This window comes from Rousettus aegyptiacus, unplaced genomic scaffold (assembly GCF_014176215.1).
Source record: "Rousettus aegyptiacus isolate mRouAeg1 unplaced genomic scaffold, mRouAeg1.p scaffold_m13_p_5, whole genome shotgun sequence".
Classification (NCBI taxonomy): domain Eukaryota; kingdom Metazoa; phylum Chordata; class Mammalia; order Chiroptera; family Pteropodidae; genus Rousettus; species Rousettus aegyptiacus.
The window spans coordinates 89,276,524-89,303,457 of NW_023416308.1; the positions used below are offsets into that span (position 1 = coordinate 89,276,524).

At 46.2% G+C, this 26,934-nt stretch overlaps 2 protein-coding genes across 4 annotated transcripts; one reads left to right on the top strand and one right to left on the bottom strand.

The window, feature by feature from the left end:
* The first annotated feature begins 6,208 nt into the window (after nt 1-6,208).
* LOC107504810 (serum amyloid A protein) lies at nt 6,209-24,322 on the top strand. 2 transcript variants are annotated; one of them, XM_036221321.1, is made up of 4 exons: nt 6,209-6,544; nt 21,546-21,634; nt 23,450-23,588; nt 24,027-24,322. In XM_036221321.1, exons 2-4 carry the CDS (start codon nt 21,550-21,552, stop codon nt 24,190-24,192), a joined length of 390 nt encoding a protein of 129 aa, XP_036077214.1. In that variant the 5' UTR covers nt 6,209-6,544; nt 21,546-21,549; the 3' UTR covers nt 24,193-24,322. The 2 variants fall into 2 exon arrangements, with proteins under 2 accessions (XP_036077214.1, XP_036077213.1); XM_036221320.1 differs by lacking the exon at nt 6,209-6,544 and adding an exon at nt 21,059-21,103.
* On the bottom strand, nt 7,893-25,896 carry LOC118602906 (serum amyloid A protein-like). Of its 2 annotated transcripts, none has more exons than XM_036221323.1 (4): nt 25,581-25,896; nt 10,493-10,581; nt 8,537-8,675; nt 7,893-8,099 (listed from the first exon to the last, which is right to left on the bottom strand). In XM_036221323.1, the coding sequence occupies exons 2-4, from the start codon at nt 10,575-10,577 to the stop codon at nt 7,934-7,936; spliced, it is 390 nt and encodes a 129-aa protein (XP_036077216.1). In that variant the 5' UTR covers nt 10,578-10,581; nt 25,581-25,896; the 3' UTR covers nt 7,893-7,933. The 2 variants fall into 2 exon arrangements, with proteins under 2 accessions (XP_036077216.1, XP_036077215.1); XM_036221322.1 differs by lacking the exon at nt 25,581-25,896 and adding an exon at nt 11,024-11,062.
* Between the last annotated feature and the right edge of the window lie 1,038 nt (nt 25,897-26,934).

Sequence of the window (26,934 nt, forward strand, 5' to 3'; positions counted from 1 at the left end):
AATGAGAATAGAGGTTTGAAGCAAAACACTGCGATTTGGGAAATTCCTTTTGGTCAGAACACAGCTTCCAGAATATGATGGTTGTTTGTCACACACATCCAATTTTCCCAATTTTACAACCTGGCAGCTTTCGGGAATGTAGCAAGTTGGGATTTTCTGCTCATTTCTAGTCTCACACCTGGTGGGGAAAGTTTTCCCCCTACACAATGATGTGTTGACATTTGCTGTGAAGGGTAATCAGTATTAGAAGAGATTTGGTTAAAGGATGTGAGAATACAGGGAAAATAGGACAGCAGGTTGGGCTTCTTGCAAGGAACAGCTCAGTAGGAAACAGGGACTCCAGGGTACAGGATTAGGAAAAAACAGACAACCCAGAAAAATAAAACTTCCAACACCCTCCAGGGATGGACTGAGCATTGGCAAAGGAGTCCTCGTGACCCGTGTGTACTCATGATCAGTGCTATTGAAGGTCATATTAGCAGGTTATGTTTCGAGGACACTGAAATCCAGTAATATTGAGGAGTAGTGCAGAAACCTGCTACAATGTCCTGTAGAAATGACACAGCATAAAAATGAGCCGGAATGGCCCCTGGCTGCCAAATTACCAGAACAGGAGAATCAAGAAGGATGCGAAGAAAGCCGGGATGCAGCGTAAGAAGGCGGTGAGGCTGTGATGTTAGAGGAAAGCAGTTTCAGCCATAAAGGCAGCACTGGAATTTACGCTGGGAGATTAGCAAAATAATCCTGGGTAGAAATTTCATGCAGGTGCTACTCTTGGAATGAAGTCTGGGGTGCAAATCACCTGCCACCTCTCTGCCCCTTCCTCCACTAGGGAAATTTTAAAGTTTTTTGGATTTCCCTAGAGTAGAATGAATTATGGGTGCATAAGGTTGCAGAGATGATGAGGGATCCAGAGGATAGATCTGGTCTTTCTCATAGTGCGACCCTGGGTAGGGACCTGAGCGTAACAGTAGCGCAGGGAGCACCAGTTCAGGATTCTGCCTGGAGTGCTTGCAGGGAGACAAGGCATGAGAGCAGTGCCCTGGAGACTAGAGAAGCATCTCCAAGCAAATAGTGGAAGCTTGAGAGCCGAGATATAACAAGATGGTAAATAACAGCCAGGAAGGAGGTGAGTCTTGTGCTCAAGCAGTAACCCAGAGAAGAATGCGGAAAAAGTATTCGTTCCAACTTGTTAAAAGACTAGAGGAATTATGAGTAGGACACGAGGAAGAGGAGTGGTGACCCAGGATGAAGCAAATCAGGCCCGGATCACACTAGTTCGGGAATCCTTACGTTAGATTAGATCCTGCGGAAATTGGGAGTGATGCCTCTTTCTGGGTCTGGGTCATTTTCACTTCATGTGGTATAATGAGATGAAAGTGGTAAGACGGGTGACGGTCAAGGACTTCCCTGTGCCTTTGTTCTTATCCAAAGCAATGCTAAGCAACACTCGGAGATTCCCCTCACGACTTCCATTCCCGGGGAGAAGGATTCCCTGTAGTCTGCATAGTCCAGTCCCCTGAGCTTTTGTCTCACTCGGTCCTAAGAGTGGACATGGCAGAGGAAGGGGCAGCTGTCAACCCTGCACAGACATTGGTCATGGGTGTGCTTGGGGACTCCTTCATAGAGAGGGCATGTGATGTCCAGACTCCCTTTCTCCTACTTTCCTCAGGGCAGAAATCGTGGGCCAGTGACCACGTTCTGTTATAATTACTTGACTCCCTCTCTGGCCAGTCAGTGCTGGAAATCCTGTCCCCATTCTCTTGTCATCAAGTCATTCTCTCCTTTGATAGAATCATCAGAGGGAAAGCTAGTGCAATTTCTAGACCAAGAAGAACTAACTCCTCACAGAGACTTTGACAAGCATCGCAAATTCTCTTCTTTTGTCACTGAATGTATTCTGTCTTCTGAGAAGGGACACACAGTTTCTTGCATGTCCACGCTTAGAACAATAGAAATAGTGACAGTCAGTTATTTTCACTTGTTTCTGTTGTATAAGAAAGCCATCCCGTCATGGTGAAAGAGAATCTCCAGCCCGAAAAGGGATTTCCCAAACATTTTTATTTAAAAATTTAATTTGAGAATTAATAACATCAACTTCAGTCCTGGTTTTCAGGGCCAGTCTCAGCGCCTATTGTCCCAGCCTAATCTTTAATAGTGACATCTCTTTTCATTCTCCAAAGTGACCTGGTTTATCTATTGAATGAGGTGGTACCCTTACTCTGATAGCCAAGTGTGACCAGGCTGTTGGGGAGCCTAAGAGACCTACTTTTTCGAAACAATTAATTTAAGTGAAAGAGAAGAACATCGATGCTCTTAGAAATCAGAAAACGAAAGAAAAAAAAAATCCCCACGGGATCCCATGACCAAGAATGGTACCTGTGGCCTAAATCCCAGACTCAGGGAGAGTAGGAAGAACGGTGAGACTATACAATGAAGAAAGTAATGGAATCGGCCTCGTAGGGTTGTTGTCAGGATGAGGTGACAACAGCATGAAATGCGAAAGGGGCTCAGGTCAGTTCTGGGCCCATATAAAGCACTTAACAAATTTTAGCTCTCCCAGCTTAGCCAAGACAATTCATAATAATTTACATTTTCAAAAGACAGAAAGATTAATTACATGTTGTAACCAGTAACACAGGATTAACACAGTAGTTAGGTTACCAAGCAGAAGTCCAGATTTCAAGATCAAGGTTTCATTTTATAGGACATTCTCCCAACATTAAGGGGCGCCTTGTCCACCACAGTACGTGTACACCGTTGTCATGCAGATTTATCCATAGTAGCCCTAATTTAAAAGCTTAATTACTCAACCGCATAGAATATGCTAATAAATCATGGTATATTTTCATGATGGGATATTACACACCAACAAACAAGAACAAATTGTTGATATAAGCAACAATGAAGAATGAATCACACAGATACAACGTTGAACGGGAAAAGGCCAGATAGAAAGAGCACATACTGTATATTTTTTTTTAAATTTGAAGATCAAGGGTAACAAAACTACTCTATAGTAGTAGATGGAGATCAGAACAGGGGTTACCTTTGGTGGGGGACTGTAACTGGGAGAAGGTATGGGACATTTTTGAGGTGCTAGAAATATAATACATCGTAATCTGATGGTAGGAACGTAGAGGATTATACATACATATAAAGTTACTGAGCTAAACAGTTTACCGTATGTAAGTTACAGTTCGGTGAAAAAAGTTTCAGAAGAAGATGAGTGGGTAATAGATGCTGAAAACAGTCCGAGTCAGGATGAGCTGCCGGGGCCTGACTTGCTCAATCAATAAATATTTATTGAGTCTTGACAGGACTTACACATCGAGGACTTTATAAAACTAACTAGTTTGGGAAAAAAAGCGATGATGACGGATAGTTTTAATTTTTTTCACATGCTTTATTCTATGAAATATTTCTTACTAATTTTGTGTCTTTATTAATTGGTGATTCTGTCGAATAGTTTCTATCAGCGCATAATGATTGTTTGTTTGTTCGTTCTGATGCCTGTTTGACATTCATTTTGTTTTCCAGATGGATGAGCGTTATCTCCAAACACCTGACAGATTCTATCACCAGGTCTAAGCACAACCCAAGACGTTTGTTCTCATTGCTGCTATGCATAAAATAATCTGAAGTGTTTGTTTCAAACGCCAATCTCTAGCCCCACTCTTTGAGGTTCTGACTCTCGAGCTAGGAGAGGAGGCTCATGATCGCACCTTTTCTACAAGCACTTCTAGCCAAGTTAAATGTAGGTGGGCCCCACAACAAATTCTGATATACACCGCTCCGAGGGAGGACATATTCTTTATTAGGTGCAGAAAAATGTAGCCACTGCCACCAAAACCCTTTTTAGAAACTACTATAAAAAGAATATCATGAAAAGAATATTACATGAAGTTCAAAAGGCAGAAAAAATGCATTTATCACATTTCGACAAAACAATTATTTAAAACTTCACTTTGAGAATTAATAACATCGGCTTCAGTTGGGGTCAGCATTCCATTTCTGATGTGCTCACAACAAGTAAAAAGCTGAGCAGAATGCAAAATCAACTCTTCTTGGAGTCATAAAAGAGGTGAGGACACAGGGCAAACTGCTGCCCCCGAGACTGGAGAAACAGTCAGGAGGATTGAGGGATCAAAGCTCACTCTAGCAGAGACTCAGTAGCAGAAACTGCTGGAGGACCGGTGTCTGGGGAGAAAAATGTGAACTGGAATTGATGAAGACTCAGTGGGGTCAACTCTGAGAGTTAAAACCTCCAGGGGGACCCAGTCATAGGGGACCCGCCACAATATTGTGAGAGTTACCTTCCAGAGCTTAACCAGGTTCTCACAGAAATTATCTTAGAAAAAATCCCCTCTGGCTACCAGCAGAGAGAGGAGAAAGGAACCATTCTGAAACCCATCAGAGCTCTGTTCTTAACCTGAACCAACCTCAGGGGAAACTCTATTATCAGAGTCTAACTGACCAGGGGAAGAGACATAACCATGCTGCTCTAGTATCCTGTTTGTCGTGAGTGAAGAGGAGAAAACTGAGAAACACTCATGACATTCACATTCCAGAGACACGGGCTTATTAACGAGTGAGCCATAATCATAGGATGATGGAAGGCCTCTCCTTAACCCCACTCATCACCACCATTTTACTAAGGGCCTGTGTACAGTAGGGACGTTTACCCAGAACATCATGTCTGGCTGTCAAGAAAAATTACAAGGCATATTAAAAAGAAAAATAACAACCAAAAAAAACAACAAACAAAATACCCACGGCAATTTGAAGAGACAGAGCAACATCAGAATTAGACATGCTGGAGATGTTGGAATTACCAGACTGGGAACGTAAAACATTTATGATTAAAAGCTAAGGGCTCTATAAACAAAGTAGATAGTGTACAAGAACAGATGAGCAATGGAAGCAGAGAGATGGAAATCCTTAAGAAACAACAACAAAAATGCTAGACGTGGAAAACACTGTAACAGAAATGAAGAGAGCCTTTGACGGGCTTATTAGTAGAATGGACGTGGTTGAGAAAGATATTCTGAGTTAGAGGATAGGTCAACAGAATCCTCCAAAACCAGAAGCGAAGACTAAAATCAGAAAAAAAAAATCCAGAGAATCCAAGCGCTGTGGGACAACCGTAAACATATAGGTGCAACATATATGTGCAGGAATATCACAAGGAGAAAAGAGAGAGAACGGAACAGAGCACATGTTTGAAACAATAATGACTGAGAATTTACCCATGTCAGACACCAAGCCACAGATCTAGGAAGCTCAGAAAACACCATGCAGGGTCAATGCCAAAAACCTTACGCTTAGGCACAGACAGAAAATCGAAGATAAAGAAATATTCCTGAAAGAAGCCGGAGGAAAAAAAAAACAATTCATCTGTAAGCAGCAAAGATAATATCATATTCGACTTCTCAGAATCCACGCAAACAAGAAGAGAGGGGAGTGAAATACATACGGTGTTGAGAAAAAAAACCCAACATCCTAAATTTCGTGCCCTGTGAAATTATACTACAAAAGGGAAGGAGAAAGGATGACTTTCTCAGACAAACAAGAAATCGAGGGTATTTGTTGGCACAGACCTGCTTTGCGAGAAACATTTGAAGTTCTTCTGAGAGGGGAAAATTTTAAGGGTAGAAACTTAGATCTGCATAAAGAAAGAAAGGTCATCGAAGAAGGAATAAGATAAAACAGTATTAATAACAACACATGAAGAGGGTTCGGTAAATTCACTTTAACCCACTGCACCCTAATCGCAGCAGTGCGTGGAGCCTGCTCTCAGCCGGCCACCACCGGCCACCGCCGCCTCCATCTATTTCTCCTGCCCCTGCTTTATCTTGACGTGCACTCGCTCTTCTGAGACTGAGTTTCCAACCTCCCAAACCTCCTTTCCCTGCCCTCCTGTTCCTGCCTTCTGAGGGGAACTGTATGAGGAAGTTCTGCTGTGACTCCCTCACTTGTCACTTATTCTTCCTTCTTGACTAAATATTAAAATTGGTCTTTCCTCTGTAAATACACTTTTATCGTTAATCTCCTTCCCTTAGGAGTTCTCTGCCATTCCTTTTTCAGAAAAGAGCTGTATGCCAATTACCACTTTATTGACTTTGAGCTCCACATCCATCGTTCTTTGCCCTGTTTGTGATAGTGGAGCGGGACCTTGTAAACATTTCTCCCTCGCCAGTCAGCGCGATGCTAATCTTCGTCAGTACAGGGCGCTGCAGGGCCCGCACAGGAAACAAAGGCATCTCTTCTGGGTCCCGGGGATTTCCTTTCCTTCTTGCTCTGAGCTGCTCCTCTCAAACTCAGACATCTAGTGGCACTCACCCCGGAGGGTTTCAGGGGTGTCCCTAGGCCACCGAAGTTTCCTGACAATTTCTGTGTACCTCACCTGGATTCACAGGGTCTTTGTTCAGCAGCGCTCTGCCCGTGTTAGGTGAGCTGCCTGACGATATGCCAGAGACTGGGTGGCTTAAACCACAGAAACTTCTTTATCACGTTTCTGGAGGCTGGGAAGTCCAAGATCAAGGTAAGAACCAATTTGGGGCCTGGTGGGAGCGCTCTTCTTGACTTGCACATGGCCACATTCTCGCTGTGTCCCCACGGGGCAGAAAGGGAGAAAGCAAGCTCTTGGGAATCGCCGGTATTATAAGGACATTAATCATATTCAACTGGCATTCCACGTTCATGACTTCATTTCACCTCAATCACTTCCAACCACACTGGAAGTTAGGACTTCAACACATAAATTTTGGGGGATTGTGAATAAGGGAGATAGAATTCAGTCCAGAGAACACCCTCTTGCACAGCTGGTTTCCCGGAACTCCAGAGGCATTCTCCCCTCTGCTCCGTGTGGTCCTGAGTTTGCAGGAACCTAGCAGCATTCCCAGGGAGTTCGACTGCAACCCTGGGCAGTTTTGTGCCAAGTCTCATTTGCACCTCATGGGGGGAGTTGTTGTTAGTCAGCTCTGCCTTCCCATACCCAGCAATCTTCATCGGCCTTTCATGGGGCATTGCCCGATTATGCCCTTAAGAAAACAAGTAGAGACTTCCCAACACGCTCCAGGTCTCGGCCTTGGGTATTCTTTAACCCATTTGTAATTGATCCTATTACCTTCTGGTAACCCTTTTGTTAAAATTTCCTATCTCTAATTGACAACTGGTGTCTGTTTCCCGACCGGACCTGACAGACAGAGGAGTCTTCTCTATCCTGCTCTCTTGCACTATCGGTTCCACAGTTGCGAGCTAATTGACGCGCAGAAGCCATGAGGAAATATTTACAAGTCACGTGGCATTATATCCTCACTTAAGCTTGAAATGAGGCAGTGAACATAGAGTGGAGACAAACCGGTTTGGAGGCATGTCTTAGACGGCACGAACAGAAAATGGTTAATAACTGGATGTGTAGGTGTTGCTGAGTAATGGACAGAAGATCAAGGTGGCAGTTGCTGAAGCAGGATTCCTCAGTCCACTCCTCCCATGGCTGTGTCCCCTTCCCCCAGAGTCTGACCCCATCAAGGAAAATACCCTAAAAGGAATGAACCCTGGGACAGAGAAGAAGATAGGGCCAAGTGGCAGGAAAGAAGAGAGCTGAGTTGGAAGGGCCTAGAAGTGACCTGAATATAACAAGAGGGGCCGGTTGCACAGTGTCTGCCATGGATGGCACTAAAATTGAGTCCCCTAGACACAAACACACAGGCACAGACGGGGCCTTCATGCGGGTCTTCAGACAGGTCTTCAGCCAGTGAAACCAAACGGGCAGTCCTTACAGCATAGAATGATGCACAGTTTTCAACATTCAATCTCTTAGGCATTTATTAGACACCTATCATGTGCTCTCTATCAGCACCTAGAGAAATACAACTCAGTAACTCGGGGCTCACAGTCCCATCTCCTGAGAGCAGAGTGAGGAGGAAGCTCACTTGTACTTGTCAGGCAGGCCAGGAGGTCTGAAGAAATTGGGGTCTTTGCCACTCCGGCCCCATCTGTTAGCAAACTGATCGGCCTCGGAGTCTTCTGCTCCATGGCCGCTGTCTCCATACTTAAAAAAGTCTGTGACTCTCTGAGAATTCTCTCTGGCATTGCTGGAATAGAGCAGGGCGGGTAGGAGATGAGTCAGGGATGAGGAGCACAGCGCCACCCTCCCATCTCTCACCTTTCTAAGGGATTAATGACTCTGAGACAAGCCAGGAGGGAGGCACGACAACCCCCACCCTGTGTGGGCACAGCGCGCTCTGACCAGGTGAGCCCCCTCCTGCTGGCTGTACAGCACCCGTAGGGCCGGGCGGGAATCAGTCCTCATCCTCAGGTTACCTTCTTGAGGACAGGCCCACATGTCGTCATAAGTCATACTATGGCTCTGCAGGCAGCTCAGGCTCTGCAGTGGGCATCGATGGAGAAACTGACAGGACGGACTTGAGGAGGCCCTGAAGGGTCCTTCTTTGGGGCCTACCTCCACCTGATCCCCAAAAGTGGCCCAGCTCTGCTCCCTCATCCCTGCATCCCCAGGAGCCCGGGCTACCTGAGCACTTCAGCGGCCCAAACACCCCCTGGTCCCCTTTGTGCAGCGTCGAAGTTCCCCCGGGCATGGAAGTATTTGTCTGCACCTATGTAATTGGCTTCTCTCATGTCACGGTAGGCTCTCCACATGTCCCAAGCCCCTGGGAAGCAAAGGGCATGGCAAGGGATACCAGATGAACAGAAAGACAGTGGCACCCCTTAGAGAAGTACCAAGGAATGAAAAATGGACCATTGACTCAATTTCAGCCTGTGCTCACAGCACCCTGGAAACCAGAGGTGGAGAAGCGTATTCTTTAATCCCAGCTCACGTCTCCACGGGACTCTAAATGAGAGTCATTTAGGTGGGAGCACAACTCTGTAGTGCCTGGTTGTCTGAGAGCTGGGATGCTGTCTGTCTATGGGCTCATCTCACTTACGGCTCCATCATGTGTTTAAAGGACAGTAGGGAGGTATCATAATAGAACAGTACTTCTCAACTTCGACACTATTAAAATTTGGGACCAGGTCAATCTGCGTTGTTCAGGGCGGTCTTGAGAACTGTAGGACGTTTAACATTGTTCCTGAGCTCCGTCCACTACGTGCAGGCAGCATATCCCCCCAGTGTGGCACCAAAAATGGTGTCCAGTCATTGCCACACATCCCTGGACCACACAGTTGCCCATGACCAAGATCCTCTGTGGTAGAGTGACACGACACCTGGTAACAGTGAGGGAACCTGGTGAGTGAGGTGGTTATGCGGAAGGCAGAGTCTGAGAGGAGCTTGAGATACGTGGCACATCTGCAAAACTGTAAGGAAAATGCATGCTTGCAGACAGAATGCACGTGGTTGTGACTCGTGTCCCTCTGCTCGTTGTGGGATTAAATGGCATCCCGAAAACTTTCTAAATGGACTGTACTGATGATGTAGGTTGTAAGCGCTAGAGCGGTGGTCCTTTTCTCAGTCTTAGATCAACTTTCTAATCCCTGGGAAGATTTGAAAGTGGGATGCCAGATCACATCTCAGGCAATTACCTCAGTCTCTCTGGGGATGGGGACCAGACGGCCTAGGTTTTTACCGTGTTCCAGGTGCTTCCAACACGTAGCCGAGATTGATAACTGCCGAGCGTTAGGCAATGGTTATGACATGTATCTATCTGGCAAGAGCTGTGGCCTCATGCACAGCTGGGTTCACACTCTTCTCGGTCACCTGCTGCTGGTGCTCAGGTCCTGGTCAATGGACTCAGCTGCCATAAGGCTTCGTTTTCTCCCCTTCCAAGCTGGGGCAGGAGCCTGCCTCATCTAGCTATTCTGCTGTTAAAGCTGGCGACCAACTGTTTTCAGCTTGACCAGAGCTGTCCCTGTTTGCCTAGAAGTGTCCCATTTGCACTGAAAGTGTCGTGGAAAACTCCTGAGACCTGCGCAAACCAGGAGAGTTATTGCCCGAATGGCAGGAAGTGCCGAGTTCCTAGCGGGGGCTTGATGCGTGCCGCCAGCTCCCTTTTGGTCAGTTAAAGGCTAGAAATGGCAGGAAGCAGACTAAAGCGGGAAAGTGTTACCGACTGTAGCAAGCTTTGGCAAGAGCTAAGCCGAAGGTCTCTTTAAACTATCCCATAAGGGATTAAGGGGAATGGGATAAGGAAGGAAGGATGGAAACAACGAAGGAAGAGGGAGGGTGAGAGGAGGAGGACAGAAAGGATGGATAGCTTGAATCATAATTTATGCAATTAGTTCAATGTAATATTTTATACTTTTTCAAGACTTATTTTGTATCTTTGAGTCGACTTACATTTCAGATGGGAATGGACTGTTCTTCTCCTAGTAAGAGCTTAAAATAAAGTCTGTGGTTTTTGATCTCTTCGATGAAAAGCTCCCCACACACCTGGCACATTCTAGCACATGAGACAGAAGCCTCAAGCCTTAAGGGTGCTCGGGGAGAATCCCAGTGTCCGTGGGTGCCAACCCCCTCCATTGATCTTACCCTGAGCGGCCTCAGTCATGAACGAAAGCCAGCTGTTGACTCCCAGGACCAAGGAGCAGAAAACGAGGCCTGTGAATAGCTTCATGGTGCTGAAATGAAAGGGGAGGGTCAGGGAGACACAGACAAGTCTGGCACACCCCTCGCTGGGATTCATGTGTCAAAGCGAGCCTGCTTGTTCATTTCCGTTTGTTCTCACCAGACTCTAGTTCTCCATGTAGAAACATTGCAGTAGAACTTCACTCAAAACCACAGCCCTCGATTCTGGACCCATCCGCCCTGAACCCAACATGGTCCAACAGGTTACTAAGGTGGCATTGATGGAAGAGGACAGTGGTTAGGACCAGATGGACCTTCGCAAAGCGGTCCGTACTTAATCAAATGGCATTAACACGTGCCACTCTGGCAGCCCAGACCTCATACAGGACTAATACCAAACAGAATAGTTACTTTTAAAATAATGTACAATCCTGTAGGGAAAGAGAAAACAGAGCAGCCATTTAAAACCAGTCACTCCTGGGATTAGCTCCTCACCTGACTTCCAGTGGAGCAGAGCTGCTGGTCCCTGGCTGCTGGGGAGACGACTGGTATTTATACTGAGCCCTCTGTGTCGGGCTCATGGGGAGGGCAGAAAAGCCAGACTTGGCACCTGGGGAAGGTCTCTCCTGGTAATTCCCCTACGTTTTACAAAGGATAGCTTCCTGGACACCGGGGGTTACCTCGTCCACAGGTCGTTTCGCCATTGTGCAACCCTGGGGAAAGCAGGGAGACGTGCTCTGCCTTGGCAGCCAAGGCCAGGAGGATGGCTCTGCTGTCAGAATTGGAGGGGCTGAGGCAAGGTCACCTGGGCATCGAAGAGGAAGGCTGAGGAGCACCGGAATGGGCACCTGGGCCAGCCTCTGGAAAGTGTGCAGTTAGAGCAGCGGTCCCCGACCGTGGCACCTGGAACTGGTGCTCTGAGGAGAATCTAATGCCTGATGATCCGAGGGGGAGCTGAGGTGGTGCTAGTGCTGGGGAGCAGCTGCAAATACAGATGAAGCTTCGCTCACACCTGCTGCTCACCTCCAGCTTGTGGTCCTGTTTCCAACAGGCCACCGTCTGGTACTGGTCAGCAGGCCCGGGGTTTGGGAATCCCTGGGCTAGAGAATAGCTCCTCCTGCCCAGACCGTTCTTTATTGGTCTTCACGATGGTCACTGCTGGGCTAGATGTCAGGTACATCAGAAATGAAACCCTCAGAGTTAATGCCTAAAGCTCTGAGTTTCAAAAGTGACAGGGTGAGCTAGAAAACCTCACAGGGTCCCTGGATGGCTTTTTCCTCGCTCTGTCTGCCTATGCTAAGCTTTCAGCTTATAGGCACAAAAATTGCCCCTCGGCTGGCTCAGCCAGTGAAGTAATGTATTATCTACCTGGCTCCTTTATTTTATAACTGGAATTTTGCACAGATTATGACCAATGGTTACTAACATGGTGATTACATTATAACATATATACATGTTGAATCACTATATTGTACATCAGAGGCTAATATAATAGTGTATGCCAAGTATAGATTACATTTTTTTTAATTAAAAATGAAAAATAATCTTGTCTCTTCATTTTAGGCTATCAAATGGAGGGACTCTGCTTCCCTTCACCCAGTCCTTCATAATGGCAGTGCAACTAATGGCTGAAAAATGACTGCTAGAAATTTATTACTTGCAGGAAAATTACCTCTTGGCTATGTCCATGGGAACATGGCTATGTACGGGAGCATGGGCTGTCACCCATAGGAACATAACATTCTAACAATGAGCTTTCTGCTTCTGTACCCTCGCTTGCATACCTGACCTGCGGGTCGACAGATAGTGAGTAGAAGAAAAATAGACCTTAGTGTTTAGATAGAATGAAGAATAAAATTTGAGGCTTAAAAACCCTGTACCTCTATATTTCAGGGCTGCTTAATTTGGGGTCTGCATACCCCTGGCAGACCTGGCTGGCTGAATAAAGAGTGTTTCCTATAACTCACTGAGTTCTGATGGTCCATGTGTCTTTTGGGGGCCAGCAGCTACAACAAAAGTGTTTAGGTGTCAGAACTGTCGGGACCCAGGGCAGGTCGCTCCAAAATATCCCACAATGATGTATTGATTACTTTGAATTAAAGCTACTTGAGGAGATGCCCGTGTAGGAAGGGGACCTCCCGCGTCTCCCTGAATGCAAGAAATAACTCTCTGCTGTGTAAGTGGCCCTCCCTGCCCCAGAGGGGTTGAGAGAGCCGCCCCTATCACCAGAGCTGAAAAATTCAAGGTAGAAAGCCTGTGTGTACAAACCTTGTTATTTTTTTACTAAATTATTTCTCCAACTCAAACTTGGCTTAGATCCCTCACTAATGAGCACCAAAACTTTAAGTTTTTATCTGTATCCTGTCCAATCTTTACAAATTTATTGTTCCTTTGTCCAAAAGAATGAAAAGCTAAGTGGTTTGAGCATTTGTCTAAACATCATTTATGATTTCCCATGTCCACCCATTACATTGGCTTTTCTCCTGATAATCTGGTCTATTATTAGTTCAGCCATAAGAAGTCAAGTGGAGTAGAGAGGGGAATTTTCACCTCCCCAAGAGAACTAAAGTATAGGCTCTAGGAAACCTATGGAAGGACGGAGGGAGGTAACAAATGGCAGCCCAAGTGGGGAACTGCTAGGTCCCAGTCAGAAGAATAATGGGTTGGGAGTGGGCGGGGGTTGGGGGTGCTCTTTGTGTCCCATGCGGAGCGGTGCGAGGTGTCACTGTCTATCCTCTTGTCACTTGAACGGAAGATGTCAGCAGTGTCAGGCCCATGAGGTCAGGCCTGTATGTATGTATTTATATACATATAAATTAAGCCTCTAGTTCTCAAGAGAAAATATCCCCTGGGCCTCATCCAAACTGAAAACATTCCAGAAAGAGAATTCTCAAAAATGTAGTTCAGCCTAGACAAATCAGTTTTGTTCCAAGCTGCCTGAAGACAGAATGAAGAGAAAGGCTTATTCTCTGCCTGAAACAAAAAGGAATTTCTCTTTATTCCCGTTGTTGCATTTTTTTGGACTACCATCTTATCACCCTGCCTGTTTAGCCAACTGTTACCTTGTTACTTGCCATGGTGTGAGATACAGGGTAGCAAACTCTCAAACTCATGGTTTCACTAAGAAATCTAGCATACGGAGATGAAGGCTTTGTCAAGGTTTCTTGACTTTAGAAAGTTTGGTTATATGTATTTATACCATTTGGGAAAAGAAAATGTCAGTTACACCCATTATAACGTTATTACCTGGGCAACAAATCGTTCCTTAGGACCACCACACTGACTTCTTTTTTGGAGGTTAAAAGTATGGGAAATGCCAACAATGTCTGAAGTCCACTTGCCTTATAAGACAATTAAAATAAAACTCTTTTAAGGACCAAAATGAATTTAAATTAACAACGGAAACCATATCTGTCTTTTCACTCACACACACACACACGTGCACACGTGCACACATGCATATAGATTAAAACACCAATGACCTAATTATTCAATCATTAATCAGCCCATAGTGGGTGTTTTGTGCCAATCCATAACAATATTCTAGAAAGTCAGACACTAATTTCATTTTCTCTCTCTACTGCAACAAGTCCATACTATAAATTTTAAAAATTTAAGAAAATTATTCATCATAATAAATGTACATACTTTTGTATAATTAAATATATAGGAATTTTGATGACAGAATAAATGAAAAAGTACATAGCTAACATTTGTCTGTGTCCAAATTCAAGGAACCGGGTGAGTCTCTTCTACTTGGTACTGGAAATTCTGTATACGGATAGTTGCGAACAATGGTCTGAAGCTATAGATGATGCAACTATTTGAAATACACACACACACGCACACACACAAAATGAATGTCTGTGTTGCTTGACTTTCTATCACTCAAGCCCTGAAAATACGAGACTGTGTTTGCAGCTATATGTTTGAATGGAAATTAATGTTTGCTCCATCACTCACTAGCAGCACACATCACTGTTGTCTGTATGATCTAAACCTAAGGGCGACCATAGGTAATGACGTGGAGAGGTACCATTTAGTAACAGGAGAGAGAGCACAGTATCTGGGAATAAATACAGCTCGGTCAGTGGATTTGGTGCCGAGAGCCCGTGGACTGTCATTTCTGATTGCTTCTATTTTTTTTCAGTGAAAAAGGACATGTTCAACTGGGAGGGAGACGGAGGAGGAGGAAGAGGTGTTTGAAATTCCAGGAGAGAAGTGGAAAATGGTCATCTAGGAGAACGGCGAAGCGAATGAAGTTGGAAATTATAGTAGGATTGCTAGGCAGCTCGAGATCAATGGTGATGAATTTCAAGTGGTACCAAGCACTGTGGTTGTATATTTTTCTCTAACCTCATTGAGGTGCTAAAGTGCAGACTTGAAATAAGTGGGTAATTACATAACACCACTAAGTAAATACTTGCTGAATTATCAAATGAACCAATACATGAAAAGGTCAGAGGAGGATCCGTTTAAAGATGAGGGAGAGTTATAGGGTATATAGAGAGAGGTAACAGAGAGGGTAAAAGATAGGACATAGCATACACTCCAAGGTCCACGGGCCCACCGGGTCATTGAGATGGGGTTGCCCAGAATGTAGTCAGAGCAAGTCTTTCTCTGAGAAAGGATGGAAATGAGAGAAAACAAAGACCATGTACTTTGAGATGGAAGCCAGAGAACCGAGGGAGAGTGGCGGGAACACCTGCTTTTTTTTTTAACCTATCACAGGATTCATCGCTCGCTACCTGTTTGCATCTGAGTTTGGCCTCACAATGTACAAACCCAGGGGTAGGAGACCTCCCTGGCCTCCTGACAGACCACCTGCTGGATCCCTAAGCACAGTGCAGAGAGCGCGGCACCCCACCTGTAACAGGTTCCCGGTAATTTTTATTGATCGTATAAGTCAATGAGTGAATGAAGGAGGAAAAGCAATCTGCCTAGATTAATAGGGGTGGGTAGTGTGATGGTGGAGTTTGGAAGTTAAGAAAATGGAAAAGCTTTGAAACCATGATGGCACTGTGTAGTATTAGTCGTTGGGAGATGAACCTAGACCTTGTTTACATGTAGGAAAATCCCAGCCTACTCAGAATGGTTGAACCTATTGTCAAAAAAATCCAGAAAAGATAACACTTGTCCCCTAATTCCACGTCTACCGCTTCCATGCTGTCATTATTCTCCGTCATCCGGATTATTGTGACGAATCCCCCACTGGCTTCCAGGTGTCCACCTTTGCCCCACCTAGTCTCTTCTCGATATAGCAACCAGACATGAAAACACAAGACAGATCATGTCGTCGGTCTCTACTTCAAACCCTCCAGAGGACCTTAGTTTGACGCACTGTTGAAGGCAAAGCCCTACAATGGCTTACACGACTGCGCTCGACCTCACTCGCCCCTCATTGCCTCCTTCTCTCCTCTCACTCGTTTTTCCCTGACACACAGCCCTCCTCTCTGTTCTTCCAACAGCCTCGACACATGTCACCCCAGGGCATTGGATCGGCCTTTTCTTTTAACTGGAAAATTCTTTTCCCAGATAAATATCTGGGAATAAAATCTTATTTCAGAAGGTCGGACAACATAATCCATGTCACTAAGAGTGCTGGCAGTTAATATGTTGGAACGGGGGCTGTGGGTGTAGAAATTTTCCATGAAGGTGCGAGAGGAGTGTGGATATATGTGAACCAATGTAATAGATGCTTTGTCCCCAAACATTACTAATCAGAAGCATCTGGTGGACATTTTAAGAATGTGGATTCCTGGGACAGACTCTTGACGCTTCTGATTCAGCAAGCGTGGAGTGGACTTCAGAAATGCCTGTGGTTGGAAATCTCCCCGTTTTGGAAATGACCTGTGCTGATTCCATTGGGACCGTGCTTTAATGTCTGGTTGCTATATCGAGAAGAGACTAGTGGGCCAATGAACATAGAAATGGCAGTGGGGAGTTAAGAGGATGAAGATCCTTTCCCATTCTGTTGTTAAGAATAGCAGAACATGATCCTGTGGGAGAAGGCAAGAAAACGGGGAATCAACACGAGAAAGGCGAGTTTCAGTTTTTGTAACAAGAGAAGGAAATAGGCGAATATAAAGGGAAATACTCACCACAGAGCCTTCTCACCCAGTGGGGAGGCAGTAGTGGAAGGGCAGGTATGCCGTAGAGAGGGTTGAGTCTGACCCATAGAGAAATTTGGTTCTGTGATGTGTAAGCAGGGACAGATAACAGGGGTCAAGGAAACAGTGGTTTAGCATACTGGTTAGTGAGAGCAGGCTAGGATCATTTATTGCTCTGCGGTTGGGCATGGGGTGCTGTGCTGTGGAAGGCTGGTACTTACCAGCTATTAAAACTACCTCCCCATATTCCAAAGGGACTGTGAAATGAACACCAAAGATGCCTTCAGATCTCCTCCCAAAGGTGCTGAAGTCAACTGTTAACAGAAGTTCTAGAGCGAATGGAGGGACAACAGAGGAGAGTAGAGGAAAGTGTGGTTAGTCAGGGTAGGTAAAGTGTACTTTAAGACATTTTTAATATGAAAAATATAAAAATAAAAAGTTAGTTTTTCAGGTTGATAAAGCATTCAGGCTTGGAGACAGGAGGCCTAAGAGGCCAGATTGTTCTACTTTCTAAGATTTCTAAAAAGTGGAAAGAAGATCCAAATCTTCTCCCTAGGGTGGGGTGCTTTGAATATCTACAAATTCATCTTTTGTGGTGGCACAGTGGATTCATTCTTTCTAACACGTACCGCACGACTAACATGACTCTCCTTGACTCATTAAGAAACATTCCACTTGCGAAGCCCTTTCTGATGGAGAAGCTGTAGAGAATATCAACGGCTCACTCAGGAACCAGAACCAAGACACGCCAATGCATGCCGGTGCCCTCTCTACTCCAGCTCCGTGCCTCCATACCTTAACGTGTGTTCCTTTCTGGAAGTTGTACACCCCTTAAAAATATGAATGAGCTACGGCAATTCCAGGTTGGATGATTTAGTTCGGGAGAATGTCGTCGGACACAGCTATCTCAGCTTCTGGCAGTAGAAACCCAGACTTTGGCCCATTCCATTGTTCCATGTTTATCTCTGACAGAAAGTCCTGTTACAAAACACCAGATCACCTTTCCAGTAGATATTGTGACACTCATTTCCCATCGCAGATCTTAAAACCAGCCAACTTGACTTGCAGGCAGCATGGCCTAGAAGTTAAGAGCTAAGTCCCGAATACGGATAGACCTAGTGTGACTTCTGCTCTGTCATGTACTCATATTGTAGAAGAGCATTTAATGACCTGGAGAAGAGTAGATGAAGTCCCAAGGGAAAAAGAGTGCAGTGCAATTCGATCTCATTTGGATTCAAAACAGTTTCCCGCTGTGACACACAACTTAAGAAGGTGCATGTCAAACATTGCCCGTTTCTAGGGCTTTCGGAATTCCGTATAATGACGTGTTTATTCATTTATTCATTCATCAGGTCTTCATTGAGTGCCTTCTATGCAGCAGCTACTACACTACATGTTGGGCTTACATGGAGATGGGGCAGGAGGAATGACCAGATGTAGACTATGCCTTCATGAAAATGAGACTTGTACTTGCAGAGAATAATGATTATAGATGCACAGGGGCAAATCTCATACTTATCCGATGATAAAATCAGTCAGATTTCAGTAATGGGAAAGATTATGTGTATAATAAAGACAACAAAAGAAAAGAGAAGGTAAGGCGTCCGTAATCCTCCTAAGATTGTTGTCCCTCCCAAGGAGCAATAATCCCCAGAGTCTAACGTCATGACTCAGCCTATCCTGTCCCTCCTCGAGGTAATAAAATCAGAAAGGCACAGCTGTCAAAAGGTCCCCTGTCCCTTATGGGCCTCCCTCCATCAATTCTTGGAATTGGGAGGACACCAGAAATTACATCTGCCCTGTTTCTTCTACTGAGCAAGCTAATTATCAGGAATGTTAAAGACCCAAGAATTTAATTAAGGGTAGGGACTCCTAACTCTGTTTGGTGTATATCCCTTCTTAGAAAGCCCACGCCCTCCTCATGCAGAGAAATCACTGTCTTCCTAGCCTGGCATGTCCAATTTGCAATGTCTAGGCACCAGGAAATGCAGATTCAAACCTGTCTGTACTTAATTCTGTCTCTTCCTCCACAGGTTATTGGCTGAGGTCCATGGCTCCTCTGAAGCCTCCCGGACCCTACCTGATGGAACACATCAAGGAAAAGGACATGCTGGGGAACTCGGTGGGGCCCAGTTCTCACTAGCCCTCTGCCAGAAGCAGCAAGGGCACCCTGCGAGTCTGGATCCGGTGTTGTCGACATACAGAAAGATGCTGAATGGGGTTTTAAAATGTTTTATATTTTTCTTCTTTTTAAATATTTGTTAAAAGGAGTAGTGTATTATAGACAACTGAAAACCCCAAATCTCCTATGGAATTGTATATAGTTTTGGAGAAATTAACTCATTTGGGGAGGAAAACATTTTAAGTCTCAATAATTCTAAAGTTGTGTTTAAAATGGCAAGTGATTAATAATGAATACATCTGATGACTCATCATTAAAACTTCTGCACCATTTAAGCTATTCCAATATCTAGATTGTTAAACATGCTTTTCAATATCATTAAACAGAAAGGTTTTTATTCTAGGCTGACCATAAACTATTTTGTCAAAAAGGGACTCTTTTTCCTCTTACATTCATTGGCAGGATAACCTAAGATGGGAAATTTACTGCTTAGGATTTACTGCTTAGGCAAAGTCAAATTTTTAGATTTCCCAAGCGTCTGTCTCAGTCTGATTAGTCAGCAGAATGAGGGGGGCTTGTTTGGCCATCTGTGTCCTCCACATTCTGGGACTCCCTGATGCCTCTGACCTTCACAGAGACAGGGTTTACAACATGCGCTTCAAAAACAAAAAGTACTTTCAGGTCCGAGTTTCCTTTAACTAAAGCTGATTCTCAAAGCCTAATGGAAAGTCTGGGGATAATCATGACCTGGCTCCTTGCTTGGTATGACTGCCTTTCTTGGCATGGAGATGCGCTTACCTCCAGACCCAGCACACCCGAGAAAGGCCTGGAATCCTGGCATTTGGAGCAGATGGGAAGGACAAATTTTGTGTTTCCCAGACTTTCACTCCAACCACACCTCAACTCTAATGAGACTCAAAAGCTCCCAAACCTGACTTTTTAACGCATCAGGGCCAACACGTCGTTCTGCCTCTCAACTGGTATTCTTGCCGGACTGATTCAAGATGCTTCCCTCCCAGTGATGATGTGTGCGGGGGTTTTGTTGTTTTCCTTTTCTATTTTCAAAAATTTTGGCTTTCTTTTCTGATTGAGATATTTATAACAGTAAGAAGATTTCGGTTTAAAATATAGGTTTGATTATTATGCAAACATGGCAAGGCCAACATATCAGAAGATGACTGTCATTGAAAAGATCGTTTGTTACAGGGGTATACACACTCCTGCATGGCCCACCGTCGCTCTGCATGAAGTCATGCCATTCGGGCCTGTGGTAAGGAGGGTCTCCAAAGCTGTGTGGCTCTCCTTCACTGGTGCCTACTTTGGACAAAACGGGTGCTGCAAACATCTCTCAGTTCTCCTGTGCCCCTGACACCCTCTGCCTCAAAGACAGAGACAGAATGACAGTAGCGGCCCCGCCTGGGAAAATCCAAAGCTCACTCATCTCAGAGACCCATCCATGTCCATTCTTGTTCCTATTTTTAAAACTGATTTAACTGCTCACTGGCTGAACCAGCGGAGCAGGAATTTCTATGCCTCAAACCTGAAAGCTTAGCATAAGCAGACAGAGTGGTGAAAAAGGCCATCCAGGGCTCCATTGAGGTTTTCTGGCCCAGCCTGTCAGAGCTTTAGACATAAAGGTTTTCATTTCTGATTTTTTTGTCTTCTGGCCCAGCAGGGACCATGTTGAGGAAATGACCAGTAAAGGAAGACACTAACTGGAAGAGCTGTCCCCTAATCCAGGGAATCCCAACCACAGGGCCAGCTGACCAGTACCAGACGGTGGCCTGTTGGAAACAGGACCACAAGCTGGAGGTGAGCAGCAGGTGTGTGCAAGGCTTCATCTGTCTGTGCAGCCACTCGACAGCACTAGCATCACCACCTCAGCTCCCCCTCGGATCATCAGGCATTAGATTCTCCTCAGAGCACCAGTTCCAGGTGCCACAGTCGGGGACCACTGCTCTAACTGCACACTTTCCAGAGGCTGGCCCAGGTGCCCATTCCGGTGCTCCTCAGCCTTCCTCTTCGATGCCCAGGTGACCTTGCCTCAGCCCCTCCAATTCTGACAGCAGAGCCATCCTCCTGGCCTTGGCTGCCAAGGCAGAGCACGTCTCCCTGTTTTCCCCAGGGTTGCACAATGGCGAAACGACCTGTGGACGAGGTAACCCCCGGTGTCCAGGAAGCTATCCTTTGTAAAATGTAGGGGAATTACCAGGAGAGACCTTCCCCAGGTGCCAAGTCTGGCTTTTCTGCGCTCCCCATGAGCCCGACACAGAGGGCTCAGTATAAATACCAGTCGTCTCCCCAGCAGCCAGGGACCAGCAGCTCTGCTCCACTGGAAGTCAGGTGAGGAGCTAATCCCAGGAGTGACTGGTTTTAAATGGCTGCTCTGTTTTCTCTTTCCCTACAGGATTGTACATTATTTTAAAAGTAACTATTCTGTTTGGTATTAGTCCTGTATGAGGTCTGGGCTGCCAGAGTGGCACGTGTTAATGCCATTTGATTAAGTACGGACCGCTTTGCGAAGGTCCATCTGGTCCTAACCACTGTCCTCTTCCATCAATGCCACCTTAGTAACCTGTTGGACCATGTTGGGTTCAGGGCGGATGGGTCCAGAATCGAGGGCTGTGGTTTTGAGTGAAGTTCTACTGCAATGTTTCTACATGGAGAACTAGAGTCTGGTGAGAACAAACGGAAATGAACAAGCAGGCTCGCTTTGACACATGAATCCCAGCGAGGGGTGTGCCAGACTTGTCTGTGTCTCCCTGACCCTCCCCTTTCATTTCAGCACCATGAAGCTATTCACAGGCCTCGTTTTCTGCTCCTTGGTCCTGGGAGTCAACAGCTGGCTTTCATTCATGACTGAGGCTGTTCAGGGTAAGATCAATGGAGGGGGTTGGCACCCATGGACACTGGGATTCTCCCCGAGCACCCTTAAGGCTTGAGGCTTCTGTCTCATGTGCTAGAATGTGCCAGGTGTGTGGGGAGCTTTTCATCGAAGAGATCAAAAACCACAGACTTTATTTTAAGCTCTTACTAGGAGAAGAACAGTCCATTCCCATCTGAAATGTAAGTCGACTCAAAGATACAAAATAAGTCTTGAAAAAGTATAAAATATTACATTGAACTAATTGCATAAATTATGATTCAAGCTATCCATCCTTTCTCCTCCTCCTCCTCCCACCCTCCCTCTTCCTTCGTTGTTTCCATCCTTCCTTCCTTATTCTCATCCCCCTTAATCCCTTATGGGATAGTTTAAAGAGACCTTCGGCTTAGCTCTTGCCAAGGCTTGCTACAGTCGGTAACACTTTCCCGCTTTAGTCTGCTTCCTGCCATTTCTAGCCTTTAACTGACCAAAAGGGAGCTGGCGGCACGCATCAAGCCCCCGCTAGGAACTCGGCACTTCCTGCCATTCGGGCAATAACTCTCCTGGTTTGCGCAGGTCTCAGGAGTTTTCCACGACACTTTCAGTGCAAATGGGACACTTCTAGGCAAACAGGGACAACTCTGGTCAAGCTGAAAACAGTTGGTCGCCAGCTTTAACAGCAGAATAGCTAGATGAGGCAGGCTCCTGCCCCAGCTTGGAAGGGGAGAAAACGAAGGCTTATGGCAGCTGAGTCCATTGACCAGGACCTGAGCACCAGCAGCAGGTGACCGAGAAGAGTGTGAACCCAGCTGTGCATGAGGCCACAGCTCTTGCCAGATAGATACATGTCATAACCACTGCCTAACGCTCGGCAGTTATCAATCTCGGCTATGTGTTGGAAGCACCTGGAACACGGTAAAAACCTAGGCCGTCTGATCCCCATCCCCAGAGAGACTGAGGTAATTGCCTGAGATGTGATCTGGCATCCCACTTTCAAATCTTCCCAGGGATTAGAAAGTTGATCTAAGACTGAGAAAAGGACCACCGCTCTAGCGCTTACAACCTACATCATCAGTACAGTCCATTTAGAAAGTTTTCGGGATGCCATTTAATCCCACAACGAGCAGAGGGACACAAGTCACAACCACGTGCATTCTGTCTGCAAGCATGCATTTTCCTTACAGTTTTGCAGATGTGCCACGTATCTCAAGCTCCTCTCAGACTCTGCCTTCCGCATAACCACCTCACTCACCAGGTTCCCTCACTGTTACCAGGTGTCGTGTCACTCTACCACAGAGGATCTTGGTCATGGGCAACTGTGTGGTCCAGGGATGTGTGGCAATGACTGGACACCATTTTTGGTGCCACACTGGGGGGATATGCTGCCTGCACGTAGTGGACGGAGCTCAGGAACAATGTTAAATGTCCTACAGTTCTCAAGACCGCCCTCAACAACGCAGATTGACCTGGTCCCAAATTTTAATAGTGTCGAAGTTGAGAAGTACTGTTCTATTATGATACCTCCCTACTGTCCTTTAAACACATGATGGAGCCGTAAGTGAGATGAGCCCATAGACAGCATCCCAGCTCTCAGACAACCAGGCACTACAGAGTTGTGCCCCCACCTAAATGACTCTCATTTAGAGTCCTGTGGAGACGTGAGCTGGGATTAAAGAATACGCTTCTCCACCTCTGGTTTCCAGGGTGCTGTGAGCACAGGCTGAAATTGAGTCAATGGTCCATTTTTCATTCCTTGGTACTTCTCTAAGGGGTGCCACTGTCTTTCTGTTCATCTGGTATCCCTTGCCATGCCCTTTGCTTCCCAGGGGCTTGGGACATGTGGAGAGCCTACCGTGACATGAGAGAAGCCAATTTCATAGGTGCAGACAAGTACTTCCATGCCCGGGGGAACTATGACGCTGCACAAAGGGGACCTGGGGGCGTTTGGGCCGCTGAAGTGCTCAGGTAACCAGGGCTCCTGGGGATGCAGGGATGAGGGAGCAGAGCTGGGCCACTTTTGGGGATCAGGTGGAGGTAGGCCCCAAAGAAGGACCCTTCAGGGCCTCCTCATGTCCGTCCTGTCAGTTTCTCCATCGATGCCCACTGCAGAGCCTGAGCTGCCTGCAGAGCCATAGTATGACTTATGACGACATGTGGGCCTGTCCTCAAGAAGGTAACCTGAGGATGAGGACTGATTCCCGCCCAGCCCTACGGGTGCTGTACAGCCAGCAGGAGGGGGCTCACCCGGTCAGAGCGCACTGTGCCCACACGGGTTCGGGGGTTGTCGTGGCTCCCTCCTGGCTTGTCTCAGAGTCATTAATCCCTTAGAAAGGTGAGAGATGGGAGGGTGGCGCTGTGCTCCTCATCCCTGACTCATCTCCTACCCGCCCTGCTCTATTCCAGCAATGCCAGAGAGAATTCTCAGAGAGTCACAGACTTTTTTAAGTACGGAGACAGCGGCCATGGAGCAGAAGACTCCGAGGCCGATCAGTTTGCTAACAGATGGGGCCGGAGTGGCAAAGACCCCGATCACTTCAGACCTACCGGCCTGCCCGACAAGTACAAGTGAGCTTCCTCCTCACTCTGCTCCCAGGAGATGGGGCTGTGAACCCCGAGTCACTGAGTTGTATTTCTCTAGGTGCTGATAGAGAGCACATGATAGGTGTCTAATAAATGCCTAAGAGATTGAATGTTGAAAACTGCGCATCATTCTATGCTGTAAGGACTGCCCGTTTGGTTTCACTGGCTGAAGACCCGTCTGAAGACCCGCATGAAGGCCCCGTCTGTGCCTGTGTGTTTGTGTCTAGGGGACTCAATTTTAGTGCCATCTATGGCAGACACTGTGCAACCGGCCCCTCTTGTTATATTCAGGTCACTTCTAGGCCCTTCCAACTCAGCTCTCCTCTTTCCTGCCACTTGGCCCTATCTTCTTCTCTGTCCCAGGGTTCATTTCTTTTAGGGTATTTTCCTTGATGGGGTCAGACTCTGGGGGAAGGGGACACAGCCATGGGAGGAGTGGACTGAGGAATCCTGCTCCAGCAACTGCCACCTTGATCTTCTGTCCATTACTCAGCAACACCTACACATCCAGTTATTAACCATTTTCTGTTTGTGCCGTCTAAGACATGCCTCCAAACCGGTTTGTCTCCACTCTATGTTCACTGCCTCATTTCAAGCTTAAGTGAGGATATAATGCCACGTGACTTGTAAATATTTCCTCACAGCTTCTGTGTGTCAATTAGCTCGCAACTGTGGAACCGATAGTGAAAGGGAGCAGGATAGAGAAGACTCCTCTGTCTGTCAGGTCCGGTCAGGAAACGGACACCAGTTGTCAATTGGAGATAGGAAATTTTAACTAAAGGGTTACCAGAAGGTAATAGGATCAATTACAAATGGGTTAAAGAATACCCAAGGCCGAGACCTGGAGCGTGTTGGGAAGTCTCTACTTGTTTTCTTAAGGGCATAATCGGGCAATGCCCCATGAAAGGCCGATGAAGATTGCTGGGTATGGGAAGGCAGAGCTGACTAATAACAACTCCCCCCATGAGGTGCAAATGAGACTTGGCATGAAACGGCCCAGAGTTGCAGTCGAACCCCCTGGAAATGCTGCTAGGTTCCTGCAAACTCAGGACCACACGGAGCAGAGGGGAGAATGCCTCTGGAGTTCCGAGAAACCAGCTGTGCAAGAGGCAGTTCTCTGGACCGAATTCTATCGCCCCATTCACAACCCCTCAACATTTATGTATTGAAGTCCTAACTTCCAGTGTGGTTGGAAGTGACTGAGGTGAAATGAAGTCATGAACGTGGAATGCCAGTCGAATATGATTAGTGTCCTTATAATACCAGCGATTTCCGAGAGCTCGCTTTCTCCCTTTCTGCCCCGTGGGGACACAGCGAGAAGGTGGCCATGTGCAAGTCAAGAAGAGCGCTCCCACCAGGCCCCAAATTGGTTCTTACCTTGATCTTGGACTTCCCAGCCTCCAGAAATATGATAAAGAAGTTTCTGTGGTTTAAGCCACCCAGTCTCTGGCATATCGTCAGGCAGCTCACCTAACACGGGCAGAGCGCTGCTGAACAAAGACCCTGTGAATCCAGGTGAGGTACACAGAAATTGTCAGGAAACTTCGGTGGCCTAGGGACACCCCTGAAACCCTCCGGGGTGAGTGCCACTAGATGTCTGAGCTTGAGAGGAGCAGCTCAGAGCAAGAAGGAAAGGAAATCCCCGGGACCCAGAAGAGATGCCTTTGTTTCCTGAGCGGGCCCTGCAGCGCCCTGTACTGACGAAGATTAGCATCGCGCTGACTGGCGAGGGAGAAATGTTTACAAGGTCCTGCTCCACTATCACAAACAGGGCAAAGAACGATGGATGTGGAGCTCAAAGTCAATAAAGTGGTAATTGGCATACAGCTCTTTTCTGAAAAAGGAATGGCAGAGAACTCCTAAGGGAAGGAGATTAATGATAAAAGTGTATTTACAGAGGAAAGACCAATTTTAATATTTAGTCAAGAAGGAAGAATAAGTGACAAGTGAGGGAGTCACAGCAGAACTTCCTCATACAGTTCCCCTCAGAAGGCAGGAACAGGAGTGCAGGGAAAGGAGGTTTGGGAGGTTGGAAACTCAGTCTCAGAAGAGCGAGTGCACGTCAAGATAAAGCAGGGGCAGGAGAAATAGATGGAGGCGGCGGTGGCCGGTGGTGGCCGGCTGAGAGCAGGCTCCACGCACTGCTGCGATTAGGGTGCAGTGGGATAAAGTGAATTTACCGAACCCTCTCCCTGTGTTGTTATTAATACTGTTTTATCTTATTCCTTCTTCGATGACCTTTCTTTCTTTATGCAGATCTAAGTTTCTACCCTTAAAATTTTCCCCTCTCAGAAGAACTTCAAATGTTTCTCGCAAAGCAGGTCTGTGCCAACAAATACCCTCGATTTCTTGTTTGTCTGAGAAAGTCATCCTTTCTCCTTCCCTTTTGTAGTATAATTTCACAGGGCACGAAATTTAGGATGTTGGGTTTTTTTTCTCAACACCGTATGTATTTCACTCCCCTCTCTTCTTGTTTGCGTGGATTCTGAGAAGTCGAATATGATATTATCTTTGCTGCTTACAGATGAATTGTTTTTTTTTCCTCCGGCTTCTTTCAGGAATATTTCTTTATCTTCGATTTTTCTGTCTGTGCCTAAGCGTAAGGTTTTTGGCATTGACCCTGCATGGTGTTTTCTGAGCTTCCTAGATCTGTGGCTTGGTGTCTGACATGGGTAAATTCTCAGTCATTATTGTTTCAAACATGTGCTCTGTTCCGTTCTCTCTCTTTTCT